Raw genomic sequence first — 23,493 nt, 5'->3', positions numbered from 1 at the left:
TAGATTGGGTTGGGATATCTGGTCATCATGGGCGGGTTGGACTGAAGGGTCTGTTTCCATACTGTGCATCTCTATGACTCTAAATGTTAGTTAGAATTTAACTCTTTCATGTTTGGCTGGTTGGATACATATAAAATCGAACCATCATCATATATAAGTATTTGTACATATATATGGAGAGAGAATGTACTCAGTCTATATATGTAAAAAACACAGTTTGTAATACAGAGTGATGGATGGCTTCGATTCTCACAGCAGCTGAGGTTACCAGGAAGGATCGTCCTTCTCAACTTCTCCCTCAACTGAGATAGGGTGACCCTCAGCTTATACCAGTAAAAATAAACAGGGGATTCCGAAGATCTCCTCAGATTAGGGACTGACTACAGCCAGTGTACAGAGTGGAGTTCCTGCTGGGCAGAATGAGAAAGAATACCACCCCCCCGTCGTCTCTCTCAAATGAGACAGCAGCCGTGAGATCTGGTAGGATATGGAGGTATCAACTTTATGATACATATGCATTTTCCTATATCCATATGTACAGCATATAGATTATGTACATTTTCAGACCCAAGGACAGTTGAAAACCAAAGAATGGGCCGGTTTGGATGGGGGGAGGTGGGGGGATGTTGGGAGGTTGAATTAAAATGTCCTTTTCTTGAGTTTGAAGAGGACTTTGCGAAACACCCTCCTGAAGTTCTGGTTGAAGATGGTGTAGATGATGGGGTTGAGGGAGCTGTTGCAGTAACCAATCCAAAAAAAGAATCTGAAGAGGGTCTCGGGGACCTCACAGAGCTCTGGCAGATCCAGTACAGGCTGTAACTGAGAAAGAAAGGCAGCCAGAACAGGATGAGCAGCTCCATGGCCACGGCCAGCACAAAGGTGAAGTGTTTCTCTCGGGCCTGGGAGGCCTTGCTCCTAGACATGCAGCTGCCCCTACTCCTCCACCGGGTGGAGAACAAATCAAAGGAGCAGCTGCTGGAGCAGGAGAGGCTTTGGTGGCTCAGGCTCAAGTCTTTTCTGGAGCTCTCTGTTTTGGATGGGGTTTTTGGAGGTGGAGCTGTCCTCAGGCTCTGCCACTGAGCAGTAGTGGCCATTCTGGCACCCCCCTCCTCCTGCTGCTGCTGCTAGCCCGCTGCCGGGAGCAGCGCTCCCTCCATTGCCTGGCTCCTTAAGGGAGGTGGCTCTGCTGGCGGCCATCTTCTCAGTCTGAGAGGAATCTTCTGGGCGTTTCTCTTCACCGACAGGCTGTGGGCCCGGTGCTTGGCCACCCGGTAGATGCGGAGGTGCACCAGCAGCATGGTGAGGCAGGGTGCAAAGAAAGAGGCGTCACACAACAGAGGGATGTACCAGGTGTCGTCGCTGATGCAGTAGACGGGCCAAAGCTGGTCCTGCTCCACCACCCGGGAGGTGGAGATGAGGGGAGGGAAGGAGATAATGGCCACGGGGAGCCAGACAGTGACAATGGCCCCTTTGATCCTGCCGGGAGTCCTCTTCAGGCTGTACTCCACCACCTTGACAATGGACCATACCTGTCCAGGCTGATGGCACACAGATGCACAATGGGCGAGGTGCAGAACAGGACATCCAAAGACAAGTAGGCATCACACCAAAGCGCCCCGAGGTACCAGTAGCCCATTAACTCCATGGCCAGTGAGAAAGGCATGACCAAGGCAGCCATCAGGATGTCCGCGCTGGCCAGGGCCACCAGGAACAGGTTCTGGGGAGCCTACAGAGCCCAGCTTGTCAACACCGTGATCATACCAGGGTGTTGGCCACGATCAGGAAGCCCAACAGAGCTGACAAGCCGGCCTCCGGCTATGCTGAGGCATTCAAGGCGGTGGCATTGACCGTCCCGATCTCCCTCTCCCTCTCTCTCTCCCTTACACATACACACACACACACACCAGGTGTCGGTCAGGGTAGTCCTCTCCTCCTCATTGTACTCAATCCAATTTCCAATTGATTATCTCGCTCACCTTTCTGTCTGTGTCTGTGAAGAGTTTGACTGCAGCCCCCTCCAGACAGACACATACCCTCTTTCTGCACCTCTCTCTATTTCCACTTTTTATGCTTCTCTTTATGCGCTCCTTGGTAATTGCATGCATGGATAAAGCATTACCTAGACTGGACTCTCAGGGTCAAGCCCTTTTGTGCTAGGTCAGGAGGAGGTCATATCATGCCATTCCAGGAGATCCATTGGCGAAATCCACTCCAGATCACTTAAATCCCATGGTCATCTCATTTAAACTGTGTGTGGGGTGGGCTTGGGGTTTCAGTGATCTCCAGCTCTGTGAGCAAAACCCACACTCTCTGTCTCTGCCGTTAATTCACTCACCCTCACCTGCCCCCTCCTAGTGCGTGTGCACACACACAAATGCACTAAACCTTTTCTTCGCAAAACTCTAGAGACCTTATAGAGATTTATATAATCATGAGAGGCATGGATAAGGTAAATAGCCAAGGTCTTTTTCCCAGGCTGAAGGAGTCCAAAACTAGAGGGCATTGGTTTAAGGTGAGAGGGAAAAAGATTCAAAAGGGACCTGAGGTGTAACTTTTGCACACAGAGAGTGGTGTGTGTATGGAATGAGCTGCCAAATGAAGTGGTAGAGACTGGTACAATTGCAACATTCAAAAGGCATCTGATTAGATACATGAATTGAAAGGTTTAGAGAGATATGGACTGAATACTGGCAAATGAGACTAGATTAATTTAGCATATCTGGTTGGCATGGATGGGTTGAATCGAAGGGTCTGTTTCCGTGCTGTCCATTTCTGTGTCTTTACATCCTCCAATCCCCTTCTCCAACCAAATCCCTCCTCCCTTAGGGACCTGATACTCACTGCTGCTTCCGAACCCAGCACACACCTTCCCCTGGGGCTCAGCACCTTAGGATCTAAAACTCCTCTCTCCACAACACCCTAACCCAACCCTACTTCCTGTCAGAACTGGACACATTTCTTGCATCCTACATTACTGGAATCCGAATTTCCTGAAAAAAAAATTGATTAGGGATAGTCAACACGGTTTTGTTGAGGGTAGGTTTACTGAGTTCTTCAAGAAGGTAATAACACAGGTGGATGAATGTAAGGCGGTTGATGTGGTGTATGTGGAGTTCAGTAAGGCATTTGACAAGGTCCCACAGGGTAGGCTATTGCACAAAATACGGAGTTTCGGGATTGAAGGTGATTTAGCGGTTTGGATCAGAAACTGGCGAGCTGAAAGAAGATAGAGGGTGGTGGTTGGTGGGAAATGTTCGTCCTGGAGCTCAGTTACCAGTGGTGTGCCGCAAAGATCTGTTTTGGGGACACTGCTGTTTGTCATTTTTATAAATGATCTGGAGGTGGGCATAGAAGGATGGGTTAGTAAATTTGCGGATGATACTAAGGTAGGTAGAGTTGTGGATAGTGCTGAAGGGTTACAGAGGGACATAGATAAGATGCAGAGCTGGGCTGAGAAGTGGCAAATTGAGTTTAATATGGAAAAGTGTGAGGTAGTTCACTTCAGAACGGAATGCAGAGTACTGGGCTAATGGTAAAAGTCTTGGCAGTGAAGATGAACAGAGAGATCTTGGTATTCAGGTGCATAAATCCCTGAAAGTTGCCACCCAGGTTAATAGAACATAGAACATTATAGCGCAGTACAGTCCCTTCGGCCCTCGATGTTGCGCCGACCTGTCATACCAATCTGAAGCCCATCTAACCTACACTATTCCATGTATGTCCATATACTTGTCCAATGATGTCTCAAATGTACTTAAAGTTGGCAAATCTACTACTGTTGCAGGCGAAGCATTCTATACCCTTACTACTCTCTGAGTAAAGAAACTACCTCTGACATCTGTCCTATATGGATCAGTACCTGGTGCTATGATGTTGTGGCCATAACAGAGACATGGGTTTCTCAAGGGCAGGAATGGTTGCTGGATGTTCCAGGGTTTAGAGCATTTAAAAAGAATAGGGAGGGGGGAAAAAGAGGAGGGGGTGTAGCACTACTAATCAGAGAGGGTATCACAGCTACAGAAGCTTCCATTGTCGAGGAAGATCTGCCTACCGAGTCAGTATGGGTGGAAATTAGGAACAGCAAGGGAGCAGTCACCTCTTTAGGGGTTTACTACAGGCCCCCCAATAGCAGCAGGGAGATGGAAGAAAGCATAGGTCAGCAGATTTTGGAAAAGTGTGGACGTAGTAGGGTTGTTGTAATGGGTGACTTTAACTTTCCCAATATTGATTGGATCCTCCTTCGAGCAGAAGATTTGAGTGGAGCTGTTTTTGTAAGGTGTGTTCAGGGGGGTTTCCTAACTCAGTACGTTGACAGGCCGACGAGGGGAGAGGCCATTCTAGACTTGGTGCTCGGAAACGAGCTGGGGCAGGTATCAGATCTTGTGGTGGGAGAGCATTTTGGTGATAGTGACCACAACTGCCTCACATTCTACATAGCTATGGAAAAGGAGAGGATTAGGCAAAATGGGAGGATATTTAATTGGGGAAGAGGAAACTATAATGAGATTAGACATGAGTTAGGAAGCATGGACTGGGAGCAATTGTTCCATGGTAAAGGCACTATAGACATGTGGAGACTGTTTAAGGAATAGTTGTTGCGAGTGATGAATAAATATGTCCCTCTGAGACAGGCAGGAAGTGGTAAGATAAAGGAACCTTGGATGACGAGAGCAGTGGAGCTTCTCGTCAAAAGGAAGAAGGTAGCTTACATAAGGTAGAGGTAGCTAGGGTCAAGCTCAGCTCTAGAGGATTACAGGCAGGCGAGGAAGGAGCTCAAAAATGATCTGAGGAGAGCCAGGAGGGAGCACGAGAAAGGCTTGGCAGAACGGATTAGGGAGAACACAAAGGCATTTTACACTTAAATGAGGAATAAGAGAATGGTCAAAGAAAGTGTAGGCCCGATCAGGGATAGCATTGGGAACTTGTCTGTGGAGTCTGAGGAGGTAGGGGAACCCTAAATGAGTATTTTGTTTCTGTCTTTACGAAAGAAACGAACTTTGTAGTGAATGAAACCTTTGAAGAGCAGGTGTGCATGCTGGAATGGATAGAGATAGAGGAAGCTGATGTGCTGAAAATTTTGTCAAACATTAAGATTGACAAGTCGCCAGGCCTGGACCAGATTTGTCCTCGGCTGCTTTGGGAAACGAGAAATGCGATTGCTTCGCCACTTGCGAAGATCTTTGCATTCTCGCTCTCCACTGGAGTCGTACCTGGGGACTGGAGAGAGGCAAATGTAATTCCTCTCTTCAAGAAAGGAAATAGGGAAATCCCCGGCAATTACAGACCAGTAAGGCTCACGTCTGTCGTCTGCAAGGTGTTAGAAAGGATTCTGAGGGATAGGATTTATGACCATCTGGAAGAGCATGGCTTGATTAAATGCACTCAACACGGCTTTGTGAGGGGCAGGTCATGCCTCACAAACCTTATCGAGTTCTTTGAGGATGTGACAAGAAAAGTTGATGAGGGTCGAGTTGTGGATGTGGTGTATATGGACTTTAACAAGGCATTTAATAAGGTTCCCCATGGTAGGCTCATTCAGAAGGTCAGGAGGAATGGGATACAGGGGAACTTAGCTGTCTGGATACAGAATTGGCTGGCCAACAGAAGACAGCGAGTGGTAGTAGAAGGAAAATATTCTGCCTGGAAGTCTGTGGTGAGTGGTGTTCCACAGGGTTCTGTCTTTGGGTCTCTACTGTTTGTAATTTTTATTAATGACTTGGATGAGGGGATTGAAGGATGGGTCAGCAAGTTTGCAGACGACACAAAGGTTGGAGGTGTCGTTGACAGTATAGAGGGCTGTTGTAGGCTGCAGCGGGACATTGACAGGATGCAGAGATGGGCTGAGAGGTGGCAGATGGAGTTCGATCTGGATAAATGCGAGGTGATGCATTTTGGAAGGTCGAATTTGAAAGCGGAGTACAGGATTAAGGATAGGATTCTTGGCAGTGTGGAGGAACAGAGGGATCTTGGTGTGCAGGTACATAGATCCTTTAAAATGGCCACCCAAGTGGACAGGGTTGTTAAGAAAGCATATGGTGTTTTGGCTTTCATTAACAGGGGGATTGAGTTTAAGAGTCGTGAGATCTTGTTGCAGCTCTATAAAACTTTGGTTAGACTGCACTTGGAATACTGCGTCCAGTTCTGGTCACCCTATTATAGGAAAGATGTGGATGCTTTGGAGAGGGTTCAGAGGAGGTTTACCAGGATGCTGCCTGGACTGGAGGGCTTATCTTATGAAGAGAGGTTGACTGAGCTCGGACATTTTTCATTGGGGAAAAGGAGGAGGAGAGGGGACCTAGTTGAGGTATACAAGATAATGAGAGGCATAGATAGAGTCGATAGCCAGAGACTATTTCCGAGGGCAGAAATCGCTAACACGAGGGCTCAAAGTTTTAAGCTGGTTGGAGGAATGTCAGAGGCGGGTTCTTTACACAGAGAGTTGTGAGAGCATGGAATGCATTGCCAGCAGCAGTTGTGGAAGCAAGGTCATTGGGGACATTTAAGAGACTCCTGGACATGCATATGGTCACAGAAATTTGAGGGTGCATACATGAGGATCAATGGTTGACACAACATCGTGGGTTGAAGGGCCTGTTCTGTGCTGTACTGTTCTATGTTCTATGTCCTATATCTATGACCCCTCAATTTAAAGCTATGCCCCCTCGTGCTCGCCGTCACCATTCTTGGAAAAAGGCTCTCCCTGTCCACCCTATCTAACCCTCTGATTATCTTATATGTCTCTATTAAGTCACCACTCAACCTTCTTCTCTCTAACGAAAACAGCCTCAAGTCCTTCAGCTTTTCCTCGGAAGACCTTCCCTCCATACCAGGCAACATCCTAGTAAATCTCCTCTGCGCCCTTTCCAAAGCTTCCACATCCTTCTTATAATGCGGTGACCAGAACTGTACACAATACTCCAAGTGCGGCTGCACCAGTTTTTTGTACACTGTAGCATAACCTCATGGTTCCGGAACTCGATCCCTCTATGAATAAAAGCTAAAACACTGTATGCCTTCTTAACAACCCTGTCAACCTGGATGGCAACTTTCAAGGATCTGTGTACCTGGACACCGAGATCTCTCTGCTCATCTACACTACCAAGAATCTTACCATTAGCCCAGTACTTTGCATTCCGGTTACTCCGACCAAAGTGAATCACCTCACAATTGTCCGCATTAAACTCCATTTGCCACCTCTCAGCCCAGCTCTGCAGCTTATCTATGTCTCTCTGTAACCTACAACATCCTTCGTCACTATCCACAACTCCACCGACCTTAGTATCGTCTGCAAATTTACTACCCCACCCTTCTACGTCCTCATCCAGGTCGTTTATAAAAATGACGAACAGCAGTGGACCCAACACCGACCCTTGCGGTACACCATTGTTAACTGGACTCCAGGATGAACATTTCCCATCAACCACCACCCTCTGTCTTCTTTCAGCAAGCCAATTACTGATCCAAACTGCTCTATCTCCCACAAACCCATTCCTCCGCATTTTGTACAATAGCCTACTGTGGGGAACCTTATCGAACGCCTTGCTGAAATCCATATACACCACATCAACCAGTTTACTCTCATCTACCTGCTTGGTCACCTTCTCAGAGAACTCAATAAGATTTGTGAGGCATGACCTACCCTTCACAAAACCGTGCTGACTATCCCTAATCAAATTATTCTTTTCTCGATGATAATAAATCCTATCTCTTATAACCTTTTCCAACACTCTACCAACAACTGAAGTAAGGCTCACTGGTGTATAATTCCCAGGGTTGTCTCTACTCCCCTTCTTGAACAGGGGAATCACATTTGCCACCCTCCAGTCTTCTGGCACTATTCCTGTGGACAATGACGATTTAAAGATCAATGCCAAAGGCTCGGCAATCTCCTCCCTGGCTTCCCAGAGGATCCTAGGATAAATTTCTAATGTGTCCATCCCCTGCAGTTTCCTTCCCCATCCTATGCTTCCTAAATCTTGCCTAATCGCATCGTAATTGCCTTTCCCCCAGCTGTAACTCTTGCCCAGTGATATACACCTATCCCTTTCCATCACTAAAGTAAACTTAACAGAATTGTGATCACTATCACCAAAGTGCTCACCTACTTCCAAGTCTAACACCTGGTCGGGCTCATTACCCAGTACCAAATCTAATGTGGCTTCGCCCCTTGTTGGCCTGTCTACATACTGTGTCAGGAAGCTCTCCTGCACACACTGGACAAAAACTAACCCATCTATCGTACTCGTACTATAGTGTTCCCAGTCAATATTTGGAAAGTTGAAGTCCCCCATGATAACTACCCTGTCTCTCTCTTCTATCCAAAATCATCTTTGCTATCCTTTCCTCTACATCTCTGGAACTATTCGGAGGCCTATAGAAAACTCCCAACAGGAGTTTCCTGTTTCTAACCTCAGCCCATACTACCTCAGTTGACGAGTCCCCAAACATCCTTTCTGCAACTGCAATACTGTCCTTGACCAACAATGTCACACCTCCCCCTCTTTTACCATCTTCTCTGTTCTTACTGAAACATCTAAATCCTGGAACCTGCAACAACCATTCCTGTCCCTGCTCTATCCATGTCTCCGAAATGGCCACAGCATCAAAGTCCCAGGTACCAACCCATGCTGCAAGTTCACCCACCTTATTCCGGATGCTCCTAGCGTTGAAGTAGACACACTTCAAACCAACTTCTTGCTTGCCAGTGCCATCTTGCATCCCTGAATCTTGATTTCGGACCTCCCTACTCTCAACCTTTTCTATACTTGAACTACAATTCAGGTTCCCATCCCCCTGCTGGATGAGTTTCCTCCTCTCTCTCAGGCTCTCTGCCTGTATTCCTGATGAAGGGCTTTTGCCTGAAACGTCGATTTTACTGCTCCTTGGATGCTGCCTGAACTGCTGTGCATTTCCAGCACCACTCTAATCTAGACTCTGGTTTCCAGCATCTGCAGTCATTGTTTTTACCTAGTGGATTAGTTGAAACCCACCCCAATAGCCTTAGCGAATATCCCCCCCCCCCCCCCCCCCCCGCCAGGATATTGGTATTCCACTGGTTCAGATGAAGACCATCCTGCTTGTAGAGGTCCCACCTTCCCCAGAAAGAGCCCCAATTATCCAAGAATCCAAAACCCTCCCTCCTACACCATCTCTGTAACCACGTGTTCAACTCCTCCCTCTCCCTATTCCTTGCCTCACTAGCACGTGGCACGGGCAATAAACCAGAGACAACAACTCTGTTTGTCCTAGCTCTAAGCTTCCATCCTAGCTCCCTGAATTTCTGCCTTAAATCCCCATCTCTCTTCCTACCTATGTCATTGGTGCCTATGTGGACCCCGACTTGGGGCTGCTCCCCCTCCTCCTTAAGGATCCCAAAAACACGATCAGAGACATCACGAACCCTGGCACCTGGGAGGCAACACACCAACCGTGAGTTTGTCTCGTCCCCACAGAATCTCCTATCTGTCCCCCTAACTATGGAGTCCCCAATGACTACTGCTCTGCCCTCTTCCCCTTTCCCTTCTGAGCAGCAGGACAGACTCTGTGCCAGAGCCCTGTACCCTACTGTTTTCCCCTGGTAAGTCGTCCCCCCAACAGGTTGACAGGGTTGTTAAGAAGGCATATGGTGCATTGGCGTTTATTGGTAGGGGGGCTGAGTTTTGGAGCCACAAGGTCTTGCTTCAACTATACAAGACACTGGTGTGGCCGCACCTGGAGTATTGCGTGCAGTTCTGGTCACCACATTGTAGAAAGAATGTGGAAGCTTTGGAAAGGGTTCAGAGGAGATTTACTTGGATGTTGCCTGGTATGGAAGGAAGGTCTTATGAGGAAAGGCTGAGGGACCTGAGGCTGTTTTCGTTGGAGAGAAAAAGGTTGAGAGGTGGCTTAATTGAGACATATAAGATAATCAGAGGATTAGATAGGGTGGGGACATTGAGAGCCTTTTTCCTCGGATGGTGAAGGCTAACACAAGGGAACATAGCTTTAAATTGAGGGATGATAGATTTAGGACAGATATTAGGGGTCGTTTTGTTACTCAGCGAGTAGTAGGGACGTGGATCGGTCTGCCTGAAACAGTAGCAGACTCACTGACATTAAGGGCATTGGACACACATATGGACAGTAATGAAACGGTGTTGGTTAGATGGATATCAGATTAATTTCACAGGTTAATTTCAACATCGCGAGCCGAAGGGCCTGTACTGTACTGTAATGTTGTATGTTGTATGTTTGTGCCCCATCCATATAGGAACATGCTTACCTGGCAGTCTAACTGCACATTAACTTTGCATACTTACCTTTTCACAGGAGATGTCAAAATGGCTGCCTGTGCTGCTGTAAATTTAGATCACAGAACACAGCAATCCCTGCCGTGACAAAAGGGGTGGGATTTTCCTCCTTCTGAATATCATGCATGATGACCTGAGAGTTGGGATGGAAAGAGTGCTCTGCTTTCCTGCAAGATCTATGATCAGAATCTTCTGCCTATTTTTCCTTTAAGAAAACTAGAGCTTTTCTTAAAGTATAAAAGTCACAGCAGAATGGTGACCTGAGCATGATATCACTCCTTGGGATATCTCGTCTGCAGTAGCTGTCATGACGGTTCCAAAATAAATAGCTATTCTGGAATTTCCAGTACCAACACTCAGTAGCAGCAGAGTAACAATTACAAAATGCACTGGTGAAATTCACCAAAGCTCCTTAGACAGCACCTTCCAAAACCCACAACCATCTAGAAGGACAAGGGGATGCAGATATATGGCAGCACCACAACCAGCATGCTGTCTTACAAGTCACTCACCATCCTGGAAAGATATCGCCTTTCCTTCTATGTTGCTGTGTCAAAATGCTGGAATACCCTCTCTGACAGCATTGTGGGTCAACCGACAGCACATGGACTGTAGTGCACCACCACATTCCCAAGGGACAACTAGGAAAACTCCTTGCCAAGGATCAGTAACTCCTTTCTCATTGGGCTGGAAGCATATGTTGAAGAAAAACATCCTGAACTCACATAAGGATCTTCTAGCTCTCTCTGCCGTTGGTGATCCTAATCTATGTTCAATAACTAGAATGTCACTTTTTGACATCTTTATAATTCTTACATCTCTGTAATTTCCTTCCAAATGTTATGCTGTATGTCATTCCCTAAAGGTTATACTGAGCAATCTGAATATCCCTGTTTTCCTCCTTAGCTTTAGCTGAATTAGTTCTGTCATTGGCCTTCCTAGATCCTCTCTCCAACACACTGCAAAGTTCTCATTAATCATTCCTGCAACCCAACTCACTTTTCATGCTTTCTTGTCTATCCTGGATATGTTATCTCGAAGAGGATTTCATACTCAACCCTGCCTTCTTTGAATCTGATTTCTGTTTAGAATTATGATTCAACATAGCAATTTGTTTCTTTATCTCTCCAATCTTAGTTACCACATTCCATTCACATGCAAACATGGAGAGTAACCCAGACTTCAAGTATTACTTTCTCTCTTACTTTGAACTACCAACGTACTTACAATTTCCTATTCTGATGCATCGGACTTCCCCAGTGTTCTATGCCCCCGTTATTTCCTCTCTGACATTGTCTCTTGGTTCCTACTGAGTTAGTTTAAATCCTCACTGTGGTGCTAGTGTAAAGACTATCATTTTCTTATCTGCATTTTTGATTGTGGAAAAATGAAAAATAGCTATTTTAAGACATAAGACATGAAACTGAAGTCTATGAAAAAAAATTGCTGCATTCTTAAAACGATTGAAACTCACTATGTGTGTTGTTTACACCGCTGCTTTGTTCAAGCAGTGGGGGAGGAAGTTTGTAAATGCCACAGCACTGGGGTGTGAGAAAGGCATGAAATTTAGTTGGCTCCAAATAGTTGATTGACTTGGGTATTGTAACTAGACATGGGTACAGAAAGACATTAGCCCGATGACAACTCTTTGATTGGTTTTGAGTAGCTGTACAGCTTGTGAGTGTGAACAATATGGGAACAATCATTTGGATTATTAGATGAGCGTGTGTCTGTGTATGTGTGCATGTGTCTGTGTGTGGGTGTGTGCGCGAGTATGTGACTGTCTCTCTCTCTCTCTGTGCCATAAAGAAAATCTTAAACTTGAAGAAAGCCAGCGATTTTTTCCAACCAGCTGCTGTAAGCTGTTGCCTTTAATCAGTAACTAAGATACTTTGTAGTTAGTGCACATATCACCCTTTGCCTCCTAAGAAGAAATAAAAGAAGCTGAAGAAAGGAGGTCAGAAAACAGAAAGGAACAAGCCAAAAGGAACATCACAATGAACCATGTTGACTGGTGCTAGTGAACTGTATATTTCCCAGAATATTTTCCCTCCACTCATAAAATTGATTTTTTTTTTGTCCCTTTGTTTTTGTGTTGGGTTGTTAAAAGGGGTTAGAGTTTTAATTTGCAGAACCATATATTGATCGTTCATAGCTGTAAAGAAATACCTCTCTAGTAAAGAAGTCCACAGATTCCCTATGTTCTGAGAGAATAAATTCCTCTTCATCTTTGTTTTAAATGAGTGACCCCTTATGCTGAGATTTAGCCCTATAATCCTCAACTTTTCAAAAGGGGAAGAAATTTCTTCACATCTATCCTGCCAAGTCCCTTAAAAATCTTATATATTTCAATAAGGTTCATTCTTCTAAATGCCAAAGAGTACAGGCTCAATGAGTACGGAGGAAGTCAATGGCTGAGTGGTATTATCGTTGGGCTGTTAATCCAGAGTACCCCTTAACCCAGGTAATGTTCAAATCCTGCTACGGTAGATGGTGGAATTTGAATTCAATAAATACCTGGAATTAAGAGTCTAATGATGATCATGATTGTCAGGAGAATCCATCTGGGTCACTAATGCCTTTCAGAGAAGGAAACCGCCATCCTCACCTGGTCTGGTCTACATGTGACTGCAGACCCACAGCAATGTGGGTGACTCTTAACTGCTCTCTGGACATTTAGGGCTGGGTAATGAATGCTGGCCTAGCCAACAACAGCCTCATCCTGTGAATGAATAATTAACCGATAAGAAAATCCCTCCATACCTGGAATCAACGTCGTGAACCTTCTTGCACTGTTTCCAATGCAAATATATCTTTCTTTAGATAAGAGGCCCAAAACTGTTCACAGTGATCTATGTGTGGTGAAACTAGTGGCTTCTGCAGATTTAGCAAGACTTCTCTATTTTTAATATTCCATCCCCTTTGAAATAAAGGCCAATCTTTAGTGATGGAGAGGGATAAGTGTGTACTACAGGGCAAGAGTTATAGATGGGGGCAGGGAAATTATGATGCTGTGAGGCATGACTTAGGATGTGTGGCCTGGAAAAGTAAGCTTCAAGGCAAGGGTGTAATTGATATGTGGAGCTTGTTCAAGGAGCAACTATTGAGTGTCCTTGATAAGTATGTACCCGTCAGGCAGGGAGGAAAGGGTCGTGTGAGGGAGTCGTGGTTTAATAAGGAATTGGAATCCCTTGTTAAATGGAAGAGGACAGCCTATGTAAAGATGAGGCGTGAAGGTTCAATTGGGGCGATTGAGAGTTATAAGGTAGCCAGGAAGGACCTGAAGAGAGAGCTAAGAGCAGCAAGGAGGGGACATGAAAGGTCCTTAGTTGGTAGGATTAGGGAAAGCCCTAAGGCTTTCTATAGGTATGTCAGGAATAAAAGAATGACTAGGGTAGGAATAGGTCCAGTCAAGGATAGTAGTGGGAAGTTGCGTGTGGAGGCGGAAGAGATTGGGGAGACACTGAATGAATACTTTTTGTCAGTATTCAATCAGGAACAGGACATTGTTGTCAATGTGAGTACTGAGTCACAATTAAGTAGAATGGATGGCTTTGAGGTATGTAGAGAAGAGGTGTTGGAAATTCTGGAAAGGGTGAAAATAGATAAGTCCCCTGGGCCTGATGGCATTTATCCTAGGATTCTTTGGGAAGCAAGGGAGGAGATTGCAGAGCCATTGGCTTTGATTTTTATGTCCTCGTTGTCTACAGGAGTAGTGCCAGAAGATTGGAGGCTAGCAAATGTGGTTCCCTTGTTCAAGAAGGGGAGTAGGGATAACCCTAGTAACTATAGGCCGGTGAGTCTCACTTCTGTTGTGGGCAAAATCTTAGAGAGAATTGTAAGGGATAGGATTTATGAACATCTGGATAGGAATAATGTGATCAAGGATAGTCAGCATGGTTTTGTGAAGGGCAGGTCGTGCCTCACAAACCTTATTGAATTCTTTGAGAAGGTGACTAAGGAGGTGGACGAGGGGAAAGCAGTAGATGTGGTGTATATGGATTTTAGTAAGGCGTTTGATAAGGTTCCCCATGGTAGACTACTGCAAAAAATACGGAGGTATGGCATTGAGGGTGAGTTGGAGGTTTGGATTAGGAGTTGGCTGGCTGAAAGAAGACAGAGGGTAGTAGTTGATGGCAAAGGTTCATCTTGGAGTGCCGTCACTAGCGGTGTTCCGCAAGGATCTGTTTTGGGACCATTGCTGTTTGTCATTTTTATAAATGACCTGGAGGAGGGGTTAGAAGGCTGGGTGAGCAAGTTTGCGGATGATACGAAAGTCGGTGGAGTTGTTGACAGTGATGAAGGATGTGGCAGGTTACAGCGGGATATAGATAAGCTGCAGAACTGGGCAGAAAGGTGGCAAATGGAGTTCAATGTAGCTAAGTGTGAGGTGATTCACTTTGGTAAGAGTAATAAAAAGATGGGGTACTGGGCTAACGGTCGGATACTTGGTAGTGTGGATGAGCAGAGGGATCTTGGTGTCCATGTACACAAATCTTTGAAAGTTGCCACCCAGGTAAATAGTGCGGTGAAGAAGGCATATGGCGTACTGGCTTTTATTGGTAGAGTAATTGAGTTCCGGAGTACTGAGGTCATGTTGCAGTTGTATAAGACTCTGGTGCGGCCGCATCTGGAGTATTGTGTGCAGTTTTGGTCACCATACTATAGGAAGGATGTGGAGGCACTGGAACGGGTGCAGAGGAGGTTTACCGGGATGTTGCCTGGTATGGTAGAAAGATCGTATGAGGAAAGGCTGAGGCACTTGGGGTTGTTTTCATTGGAGAAAAGAAGGTTTAGGGGTGACTTGATAGAGGTGTATAAGATGATTAGGGGTTTAGATAGGGTCGACAGTGAGAATCTTTTTCCTCGTATGGAGTCAGCTATTACAAGAGGGCATAGCTTTAAATTAAGGGGGGGTATGTATAGGACAGATGTTAGGGGTAGGTTCTTTACTCAGCGAATCGTGAGTTCATGGAATGCCATGCCTGTAGCAGTGGTGGACTCTCCCTCATTATGGGCATTTAAGCGGGCATTGGATAGGCATATGGAGGATAGTGGGCTAGTGTAGGTTAGGTGGGCTTGGATCGGCGCAACATCGAGGGCCGAAGGGCCTGTACTGCGCTGTATTCTTCTATGTTCTATGTTCTATAACATTATATTTACCTTTCCTGTTACCTGCTGATATTATATGCTAGTTTTTTCTGTTTAATACCTAAGGGCTCCTAATTTTTTTTATTCATTCATGGGACAAGGGCATCAGGGCTGGCCAGTATTTATTGACTGGACAGAACCACAGTGCTGTTAGGGAGGGAATTCCAGGATTTTGACCCATCAACAATGAAGGAACAGTGATATATTCTCAAGTCAGATGATGAGTAGCTTGGAGAGGAACTTGATGGCGTTCTCACGTATCTTCTGCTCTTTACCTTCTAGATGGAAGTGGTCATGGGTTTGGAAGGTGCTATCTCAGGATCTTTGGTGACCTTCTACAATGTATTTTGTAGATCGTACACTCTGTGCTGCTACTAAGTGTTGCTTGAGGATGGAATGGATGCTTGTGGATGTGGTGCCAATCAAGTTGTCCTGGATGATGTCACACTCTTGAATATTTCGAGAGCTGCACCCATCCAGGCAAGCAGGGAGTATTCCATCACATTCCTGACTTGTGCCTTGTAGGTGGAGAGTAGGCTTGGGGGAGTCAGGAATCAGGTGAGCCACTCGCTGCACTATTCCTAGCCTCTGACCTGTTCTTGTAGCCACTGTGTTTACTTGGCAAGTCCAGCTGAGTTTCTTGTTAGTGGTAACCCCCAGGTTGTTGATAGTGGGGGATTCAATGATGGTAACATCATTGAATGTCAAGGGGTGGTGGTGAAGATTGTCATAGCCTGGCATTTGTGTGGCACAGATGTTACATGCTCGTTATCAGCCCAGGTCAGGATATTGTTTTGATCTTGCTGCATTTGAACATGGACTGCTTCAGTAGCTGAGGAGTTGTGAATGGTGCTGAACATTGCACAATCATTGGCGAACATTCCTACTTCTGACCTTATGATGGAGTGAAGATCATTGCTGAAGCAGCTGTTGGGCCTAGAATACTACCCTGAGGAATCCCTGCAGAGATGTCCTGGAGCTGAGATGACTGACCTCCAGCAACCACAACCATCTTCCTATGTGCCAAATATAACTATAACCAAATATTTCTGTGCTCCAACTTTTAGATCTTCTATTCTTCATGTTGAAGTGCATAACTGAGAGAGACTGGATCAACTGGATTCCCTACAGTTTGGAAACACGCCCAACAAGTCCACACCGACCCTCCGAAGATTAACCCACCCAGACCCATTCCCCTACACTGTATTTACCCCTGAATAATGTACCTATCATTATGGGCAATTTATCATGGTCAATTCACCTGACCTGCATATCTTTGGATTGGGATAGGAAACCAGAGCACCCGGAGGAAACCCACGCAGACACGGGGAGAATGTGCAATCTGCACACAGACAGTTGCCTGAGGCTGGAAATGATCCTGGGTCCCTGGTGCTGTGAGGCAGCAGTGCTAACCACTCAGCCACCGTGCTGCCTGAATATTCACTGATGTTTAGAAGAATGACAGGAGATTCTAAAATTCTAAAAGGACTAGGCAGAGTCAACGCAGGACTGATGTTCCCAATGACTGGAGAGTCCAGAACCAGGGATCACAGTCTAAGCATAACCAGGTAGGCCATTTAAAACTAAGATGAGGACAAATTTCTTCACCCTGAGAGTGGTGAACCTTTGGAATTTGTTGTAGCTGAAAATGTCTGAGGCCAAAACACTGAAAGATTTCAAGAAGGCGTGAGATACAGTTCTTAGAACCAAAGGGCTCAAAGGTTATGGAGTGAAAGCAGAGACAGGGGACTGAGTTGGATGATCAATCATGTTCATATTGAATGGCAGAGCAGGCTTGAAGAGCCAATTTTCTTTGTTTCTATCACCTCACATTTCTACTTTTCCCAAGCTGGTCCCTGTGTTGTAAAGCTTCCCTCCCATATCACCATCCATCAATGCATTCATTTGTTTTCTCATTCAATTTCTGTTAATTACTGAATTGCCTGTGGGTTTAATCAGGAGCTTTTCACTTTTGAGGTCCTGCTTGTCAATTTCTTCACTTACTCCCCTAATTCTGACTGCAGGACCACAATATGTGTTGGTCATTTCAACATGCACCATGATTACTGGTTGTTTAACAAAGTTCCTTTTCTGTTTCCTTAACTATTGAATATTTGGCACTGTTTCTCTTCCAGTCTTTTTTTGTACCTTCCTTCTACACTGAGTCATCTTGATAACATGGACTTGTCTTTGGTTTTGAGTGGCAACATCAAATATGCCATCACTCCCATGGGTATTCAAATCTGAACACTGATTGTAGAGTGAGATGCATGCAGGGGACCTCTGAACGGACCACCCTGTTCCTTTTTGGCTATTGATGGTCATCCATTTCCTTCCTCGCAGCTGTGGGGTGACCACATCTATAAATGCGCGATCTATGTCATTCTCAGGCTTGAAGAAACACCATGGTAGTGAAAGTTGCTCTCGAGCTCTGAAAGGCGAATTCAGGTTACTACCATGAACAACAGTGTCTGTACAAATGATTACCCAGGTTATACAAAAAGTATCCTGGAGTTCGCACTAAGCATGGGCTTTGCATATATAAGGTTGAAGGAGTCCTCCATTACTATCAGATAATAATCTTCAGCACTGCTAATAAAGCTTAGTGCTGCTCTGAAACTTTACTACTATGTATAAGTGAATACATTCACATACCACTGTAGCAACCCAATTTAAATCCTTAATTTCCCAGCTTCCAATTTAAACAAATAGTTGAGAGTGTGGTGCTGGAAAAGCACAGCAGGTCAGGCATCCAAGGAGCAGGAGAATTGACATTCCAGGCATAAGCCCTTTATCAGGATTGAGGTTTGTGTTTAGGAGTTTCCAGCTTATGCCCGAAAGCTCGATTCTCCTGCACCTCAGATGCTGCCTGACCTGCTGTGCTTTTCCAGCGCCTCACTCTCGACTCTGATCCCCAGCATCTGCAGTCCTCACTTTCTCCTAATTTAAACAAATGCCTTTTCAACAGAAAAGAGAAAAATATTTACCAGCACGTTGATGTGGTCTCACTGTCAATTGGTCAACATCCTGGAAACTCCTTCCAAACAGTACATTGGGTTTACCTGTATCAAAAGGATTTCAGAGGTTCAAGAAGGCAGCGCACCACCACCAGGGAAGAATTAGGGATGATCAACAAATTTTGGCCTTGTTTGCAATGCTCACATTTTATGTAAGGAAAAAAATGCATAACCTTCACAGTCACCTAATGCTTGGCTTTAAGTCTCATCTTACAAGCAGGAAAAGGTGGCCAAGACATGAAAGCGATGCAAATAAACAACATGTATGTGGTACATAAATCACATGGAGAATAGTATCTAATACGACTTACTGATGTACAAAGCTTCAGTTCAACTATGCACTTTTATTCTTATTTCTCGTGGCACATTGTCAAGTTCAGCAGAAATATGACAGACTACTGAGATCCCTTCTCAGACAGCTGTCAAACTGTCCACCTCTACCTATGCGGAGATGATTAGATCATCAGAGATAAAACTGGTTTTAAGATACTGAACGGGAAGGACAGGGAAAACAAGCAGGCAAGGAAGCATTTTTGAGTCCTACTTCCAAGTCGTTTCTGCCCGTTTTCCCTCTTAATGCTCCATTAAAATGAGAGGAGAGTCTTTATGCTGCAAATCACACAATGCTGAGCAACCACAACTATTTTCCATTAGTACGGTTTATGGTAGCATTCAGAGTGCTCAAGACAAATAAAGTAAAAACCCAAATTCACTCAAATGATTGACACTTTCGATGCACTGTGTGTGTGATCAATCTTTCAGAGATAATTCTCTCGTACTTTATGAGTATTTGTTTCTGATCCAGGCACACGGAATCTGGGGTCGGCATGATGCCAACATCATCAAATATCATATCATCTGTCCTGCAAGGAAATTATGGAATTGATATTTCTCATTCATCAGTGATTGAGAATTAACCATAACTACGTATCATCACCAATAAAAGAATTCACAATCTCATCTATTCTTTAATCTACTGAGCTACTATTGCATAATGCTTTGTATAAAATGTAGCACAATTATGACCTTTTTGTTTCAGTGATTCCAACGGAGGACTTCTAGATTCATTAACATTTTGAGTAACAACACATTTACATGGGACAGAAAGTGAATACTTACGACAGGTTGTAACAGTGCAACAGGGATCACCAACATTCGGTAAATGAATGAGGACTTCAGGTTTATTGCATTTCAGGGGAAAGGGACATTTTGATTTATCACAGGAAAGCTAAAAAGAGGAAATAAAAAGATAATACATGAACACCAAGCATTCCAAAGAAAAGGTGGAATAAACGTTGGAATGAAAATTCAGTCACTTCTCAATCTTCTCCTCTCTAATGAAAACAGCCTCAAGTCCCTCAGCCTTTCCTCATAAGACCTTCCCTTCATCCCAGGTAACATCCTCGTAAATTGCCTTTGAACCCTTTCCAAAGCTTCCACATCCTTCCTATAACATGGCGACCAGAACTGCAGCCACACTAGAATTTTGTACAGCTGCAGCATGACCTCATGTCTCCGAAACTCAGTCTGTGTACCAATAAAAACTAACACACCGTATGCCTTCTTAACAACCCTATCAACCTGGGCGGCAACTTGCAGGGATCTGTGCACATGGACACTGAGATCTCTTTGCTCATCTACACTACCAAAAATCGCACCTTTAGCCCAATACTCTTTTTTCCTGCTGCTCCTTCCAGAGTGAATCACCTCACACTTTTCCACATTAAACTCCATTTGTCACCTCTCAGCCCAGCTCTGCAGCTTATCCATGTCTCTGTAACCCACAACAACCTTCAGCACTATCCACAACTCTACCTACCTTAGTGTCATCCGCAAATTTACTAACCCATCCTTCTATGCCCTCATCTAAGTAATTTATAAAAATAACAAACAGCAGTGACCCTAAAACAGATCGTTGCAGTACACCACTAGTAACTGAACTCCAGGATGAACATTTCCCATCAACCCCACCCTGTGTCTTCTTTCAGGTAACCAATTTTTGAACCAAACCACTAAATCACTCTCAATCCCATGCCTCTTGTATTTTGTGCAATAGCCTACAGTGGGGAACCTTATCAAATGCCTTACTGTTATGAAGATGTGGGTATACCTTTAAGTGAGTTAAAAGCAGCAAAACTACTGGACACAGCACTAAGTGTTCTCAAAAAGGTAACAATGTAATACTGGGTCAACAATTCAATTAGTTCGTTGCTTGGAGACAAAAACAAATTTGATTTCAGTTTAAATTATACCCGAGACATAATAAACTCCAACAATTTTGAATAGAGTATATTGACCACCTTAAAAGCCAATGACACATTCCGATGCTGTGGAGTATAAGACCGGGCAAAATTGAACAGTTGAGGGGAGATCTGCCACATCCTAGCATGTACGAGATGCCTTGAAAAACAACTCTCTTAAAAGTCCCTTTTTGATCAGTAACCTGTAACGCAGAAATTCCCAACAAGGAGAAAAGAAGACAAAAGAAGATCCGAAGACAAGAACCTACAGCTGCCTGGTTTTGAGATAAGGAATCTTGTCTAGTAAATTTTAATTGGGAGTTTTATCGGACTAATATTATGGAAGGGAAGCTAAAAGATAGGTTAGAGAAAGAAACTGTAAATAGTGGTTAGTTAATTATTCTCTGTTATACTTTAAGAAATAAAGTTGTCAATTTTTACTTTAAATAGCTATTGGCCACTTGATTGTTACAGATTACTGCAAGGGACAAATCTTTTCTGTGTTGCTAGTTTTAAATTAAGCAGGAGGGCTTATCCCATATCGTAACAGTTTGGATGCTCGGGTCTGTGGTCTGAACTGGTTTAGAGAGACTTGAATAGATTTGGGGTACGAAAAATCCCAGCAGATTTAAAAACTTGCAGGTTAGTGTCCTAGATCTTTAAATAAAATGTAGGTGAGACAATTTGTTTAATTTCAGTGACTTGTAGTCGATTGAATTAAAAGTGAGAGAAATGGCTTTTAAATTGCTGAAGAGGTTCTGGGATTTGAAGATGATTCTCAAATTTGCCAAGAAAGTTGAGAAGGAAAGAAAAAGGCCATACCTTTAGAATTAGCAAAAAGGTTAGATTTGGATTTAACCAAGGACAAAAGTAAAGCTGAAATTGTAAGGGAATTACTCAAACACTTAGGTGTGTCAGAGAAAGAGACAAGTGCAGTCGAGGTAGAAAAACTTAAATTACAGTTGAGGAAAATGGAGTTAGAAGGCAAACATGGAAGAGAGAAAGGGAAAGAGAGAGAAGAGAGAGAGAGACGAAAGAGAGAGAGAGAGAGAAGGTTCTTGGCTGAGCAAAGAGGGAGAGGAAAGGGATGAGAAAGAGAAAGAGGGAAGAAAGGGAGGGAGTAACAGAGAGAAGAGAGAAAGAGAGAGAGAATTTATACTTGAGAAGTTGCAAACTTAATCAGCAAAGTCAAGTTAACAGGATGGAGATTAAAAAAGAAGTTAGTGATATATATAAAATGTCAAAATTCTGCCACATTTTGATGAGAAAAATGTTGAAGCTTTTTTTTATTTCATTTGAAAAATTGGTTAGGAAGATGGAGTGGTCTGAGGATTTATGGGTAATGCTAGTTTAGACTAAACTGGTAGGCAGAGCTAGTGAGGTATTTGCTGCACTGTCAGATGAGGTGTCAAGAGATTATGAAGAGGTTAACAGGCTATTTAAGTCTTTATGAATTGGTACCAGAGTATATAGATAGTGGTTCAGAAACATAAAGAAGGAACTAAGTCAGGCTTACATTGAGTTCGAAAGAATTAAGCATAGACAATTTGATGCATGCTTTGGAAATAGATAGGACATTTGAGGCTTTAAGAGAGATTATTCTGCTGGAGGAGTTTAAAACTCACTTCCAGAGATGGTAAGAATTCATATGGATGAACAGAAAATTCAAGAAGTGAAAAGGGCAGCAGAATTAGCAGATGAGTACATGTTGGTGCATAAGACAAGTTTCCGGCCAGAATTTCGTCCTGTGAGGGATAGAAATTGAGAGAAAGGGAGATCCAACACTCTGAAACCAAGAATCGAGTGCACTGGGAAGATGTTACGCAGGTTAAAGAAGCCCAAGAGGGTGGACAGGAGGTGAAATGTAATGGAGTGGGACACAAACAATTACAGTGCCAGTGCTTTCAGAAGGGCACTGGGAAAAGGTGTTTTCACTGGCAGAAAGTGGGGCACGTAAAGATACAGTGCTGGTCATTAAAGAAAGCTGTTGTGGGAAAAGTTGTGGTAAAAGAAGCTAAGCCAGTGGCCTTAGTGAATGTAGTAAAGAAGGCCCCAAGAAGAGCTGAGGAGCTGCAGGAGAGTGCAGTTAGGCAGGGGCTGGGTATGGAGTTAGTACCTGATCTCTACAAAGAATTTGTCTCTGTGGGTAAAGTTTACTCAGAAAGAACAGGGGGAGAAGGACAAGAAGTTATAATTGTAAGAGATACACAATCCAACCAGTCGCTGATAGCAAGGGATGAGTGAATATGCACTCTTTCTGATCTGTTACCTGAGAGAGTGGTAATTTGTGGGATAGATGGACAGAAAGTTTGCATTTCCTTTATTCCTGATGAGGGCTTTTGCCCAAAACGTCGATTTTACTGCTCCTCGGATGCTGCCTGAACTGCTGTGCTCTTCCAACATCACTAATCCAGAATCTGGTTTCCAGCATCTGCAGTTATTGTTTTTACCTAAAAAATTAGCATTGCCCTATGTAAGATCAGGTTGGAGTGGCAACTTAAGACTGTGGAAGTTACAGTGGGAGTGATTGACAGAGGTGAGAGTGTGGTGCTGGAAAAGGCTTGTGGAATGAGGCTTGTGGGTTGGGGCTGAGAAATTAATTGGAGGGGGTGGTGGTGGGGTTGGGGAGAGGTAGCTGGGAGATTGACAGAGTGTCAGTTCTAGGAATTCAGTTTATTCTTGGGAATGATTTGGCAGGATCCAAGGTGGGAGTGACACACCTTGTTGTGGAGAAGCCCAAGGAAGACCAAGAAACTGAGGAGTTAAGACAGAAATATCCTGGTATTTTCCTAGACT

The 23,493-nt window shown here is 44.3% G+C and overlaps 1 protein-coding gene and 1 pseudogene across 1 annotated transcript in view; both read right to left on the bottom strand.

Annotated features, from left to right (window-relative positions):
- LOC122556516 (uncharacterized) overlaps positions 1 to 23,493 on the bottom strand; it is a 153,216-nt gene that overhangs the window by 108,877 nt on the left and 20,846 nt on the right. Inside the window, exons 2-3 of the mRNA XM_043703248.2 lie at positions 19,577 to 19,685; positions 18,428 to 18,502 (exon numbers count right to left, since the gene is read on the bottom strand). Coding sequence (XP_043559183.2) covers positions 18,428 to 18,502; positions 19,577 to 19,685 — 184 coding nt within the window. The remainder of the gene's footprint in view (positions 1 to 18,427; positions 18,503 to 19,576; positions 19,686 to 23,493) is intronic.
- LOC122556522 (alpha-2C adrenergic receptor-like) lies at positions 640 to 17,501 on the bottom strand (annotated as a pseudogene).

The sequence above is a fragment of the Chiloscyllium plagiosum genome, unplaced genomic scaffold (genome assembly GCF_037043375.1).
Source record: "Chiloscyllium plagiosum isolate Xiang-an unplaced genomic scaffold, Cpla_swu_hap1 HiC_scaffold_2, whole genome shotgun sequence".
In the NCBI taxonomy this organism is placed as follows: Eukaryota; Metazoa; Chordata; class Chondrichthyes; order Orectolobiformes; family Hemiscylliidae; genus Chiloscyllium; species Chiloscyllium plagiosum.
This window is presented reverse-complemented; position numbering and strand designations above follow the sequence as displayed.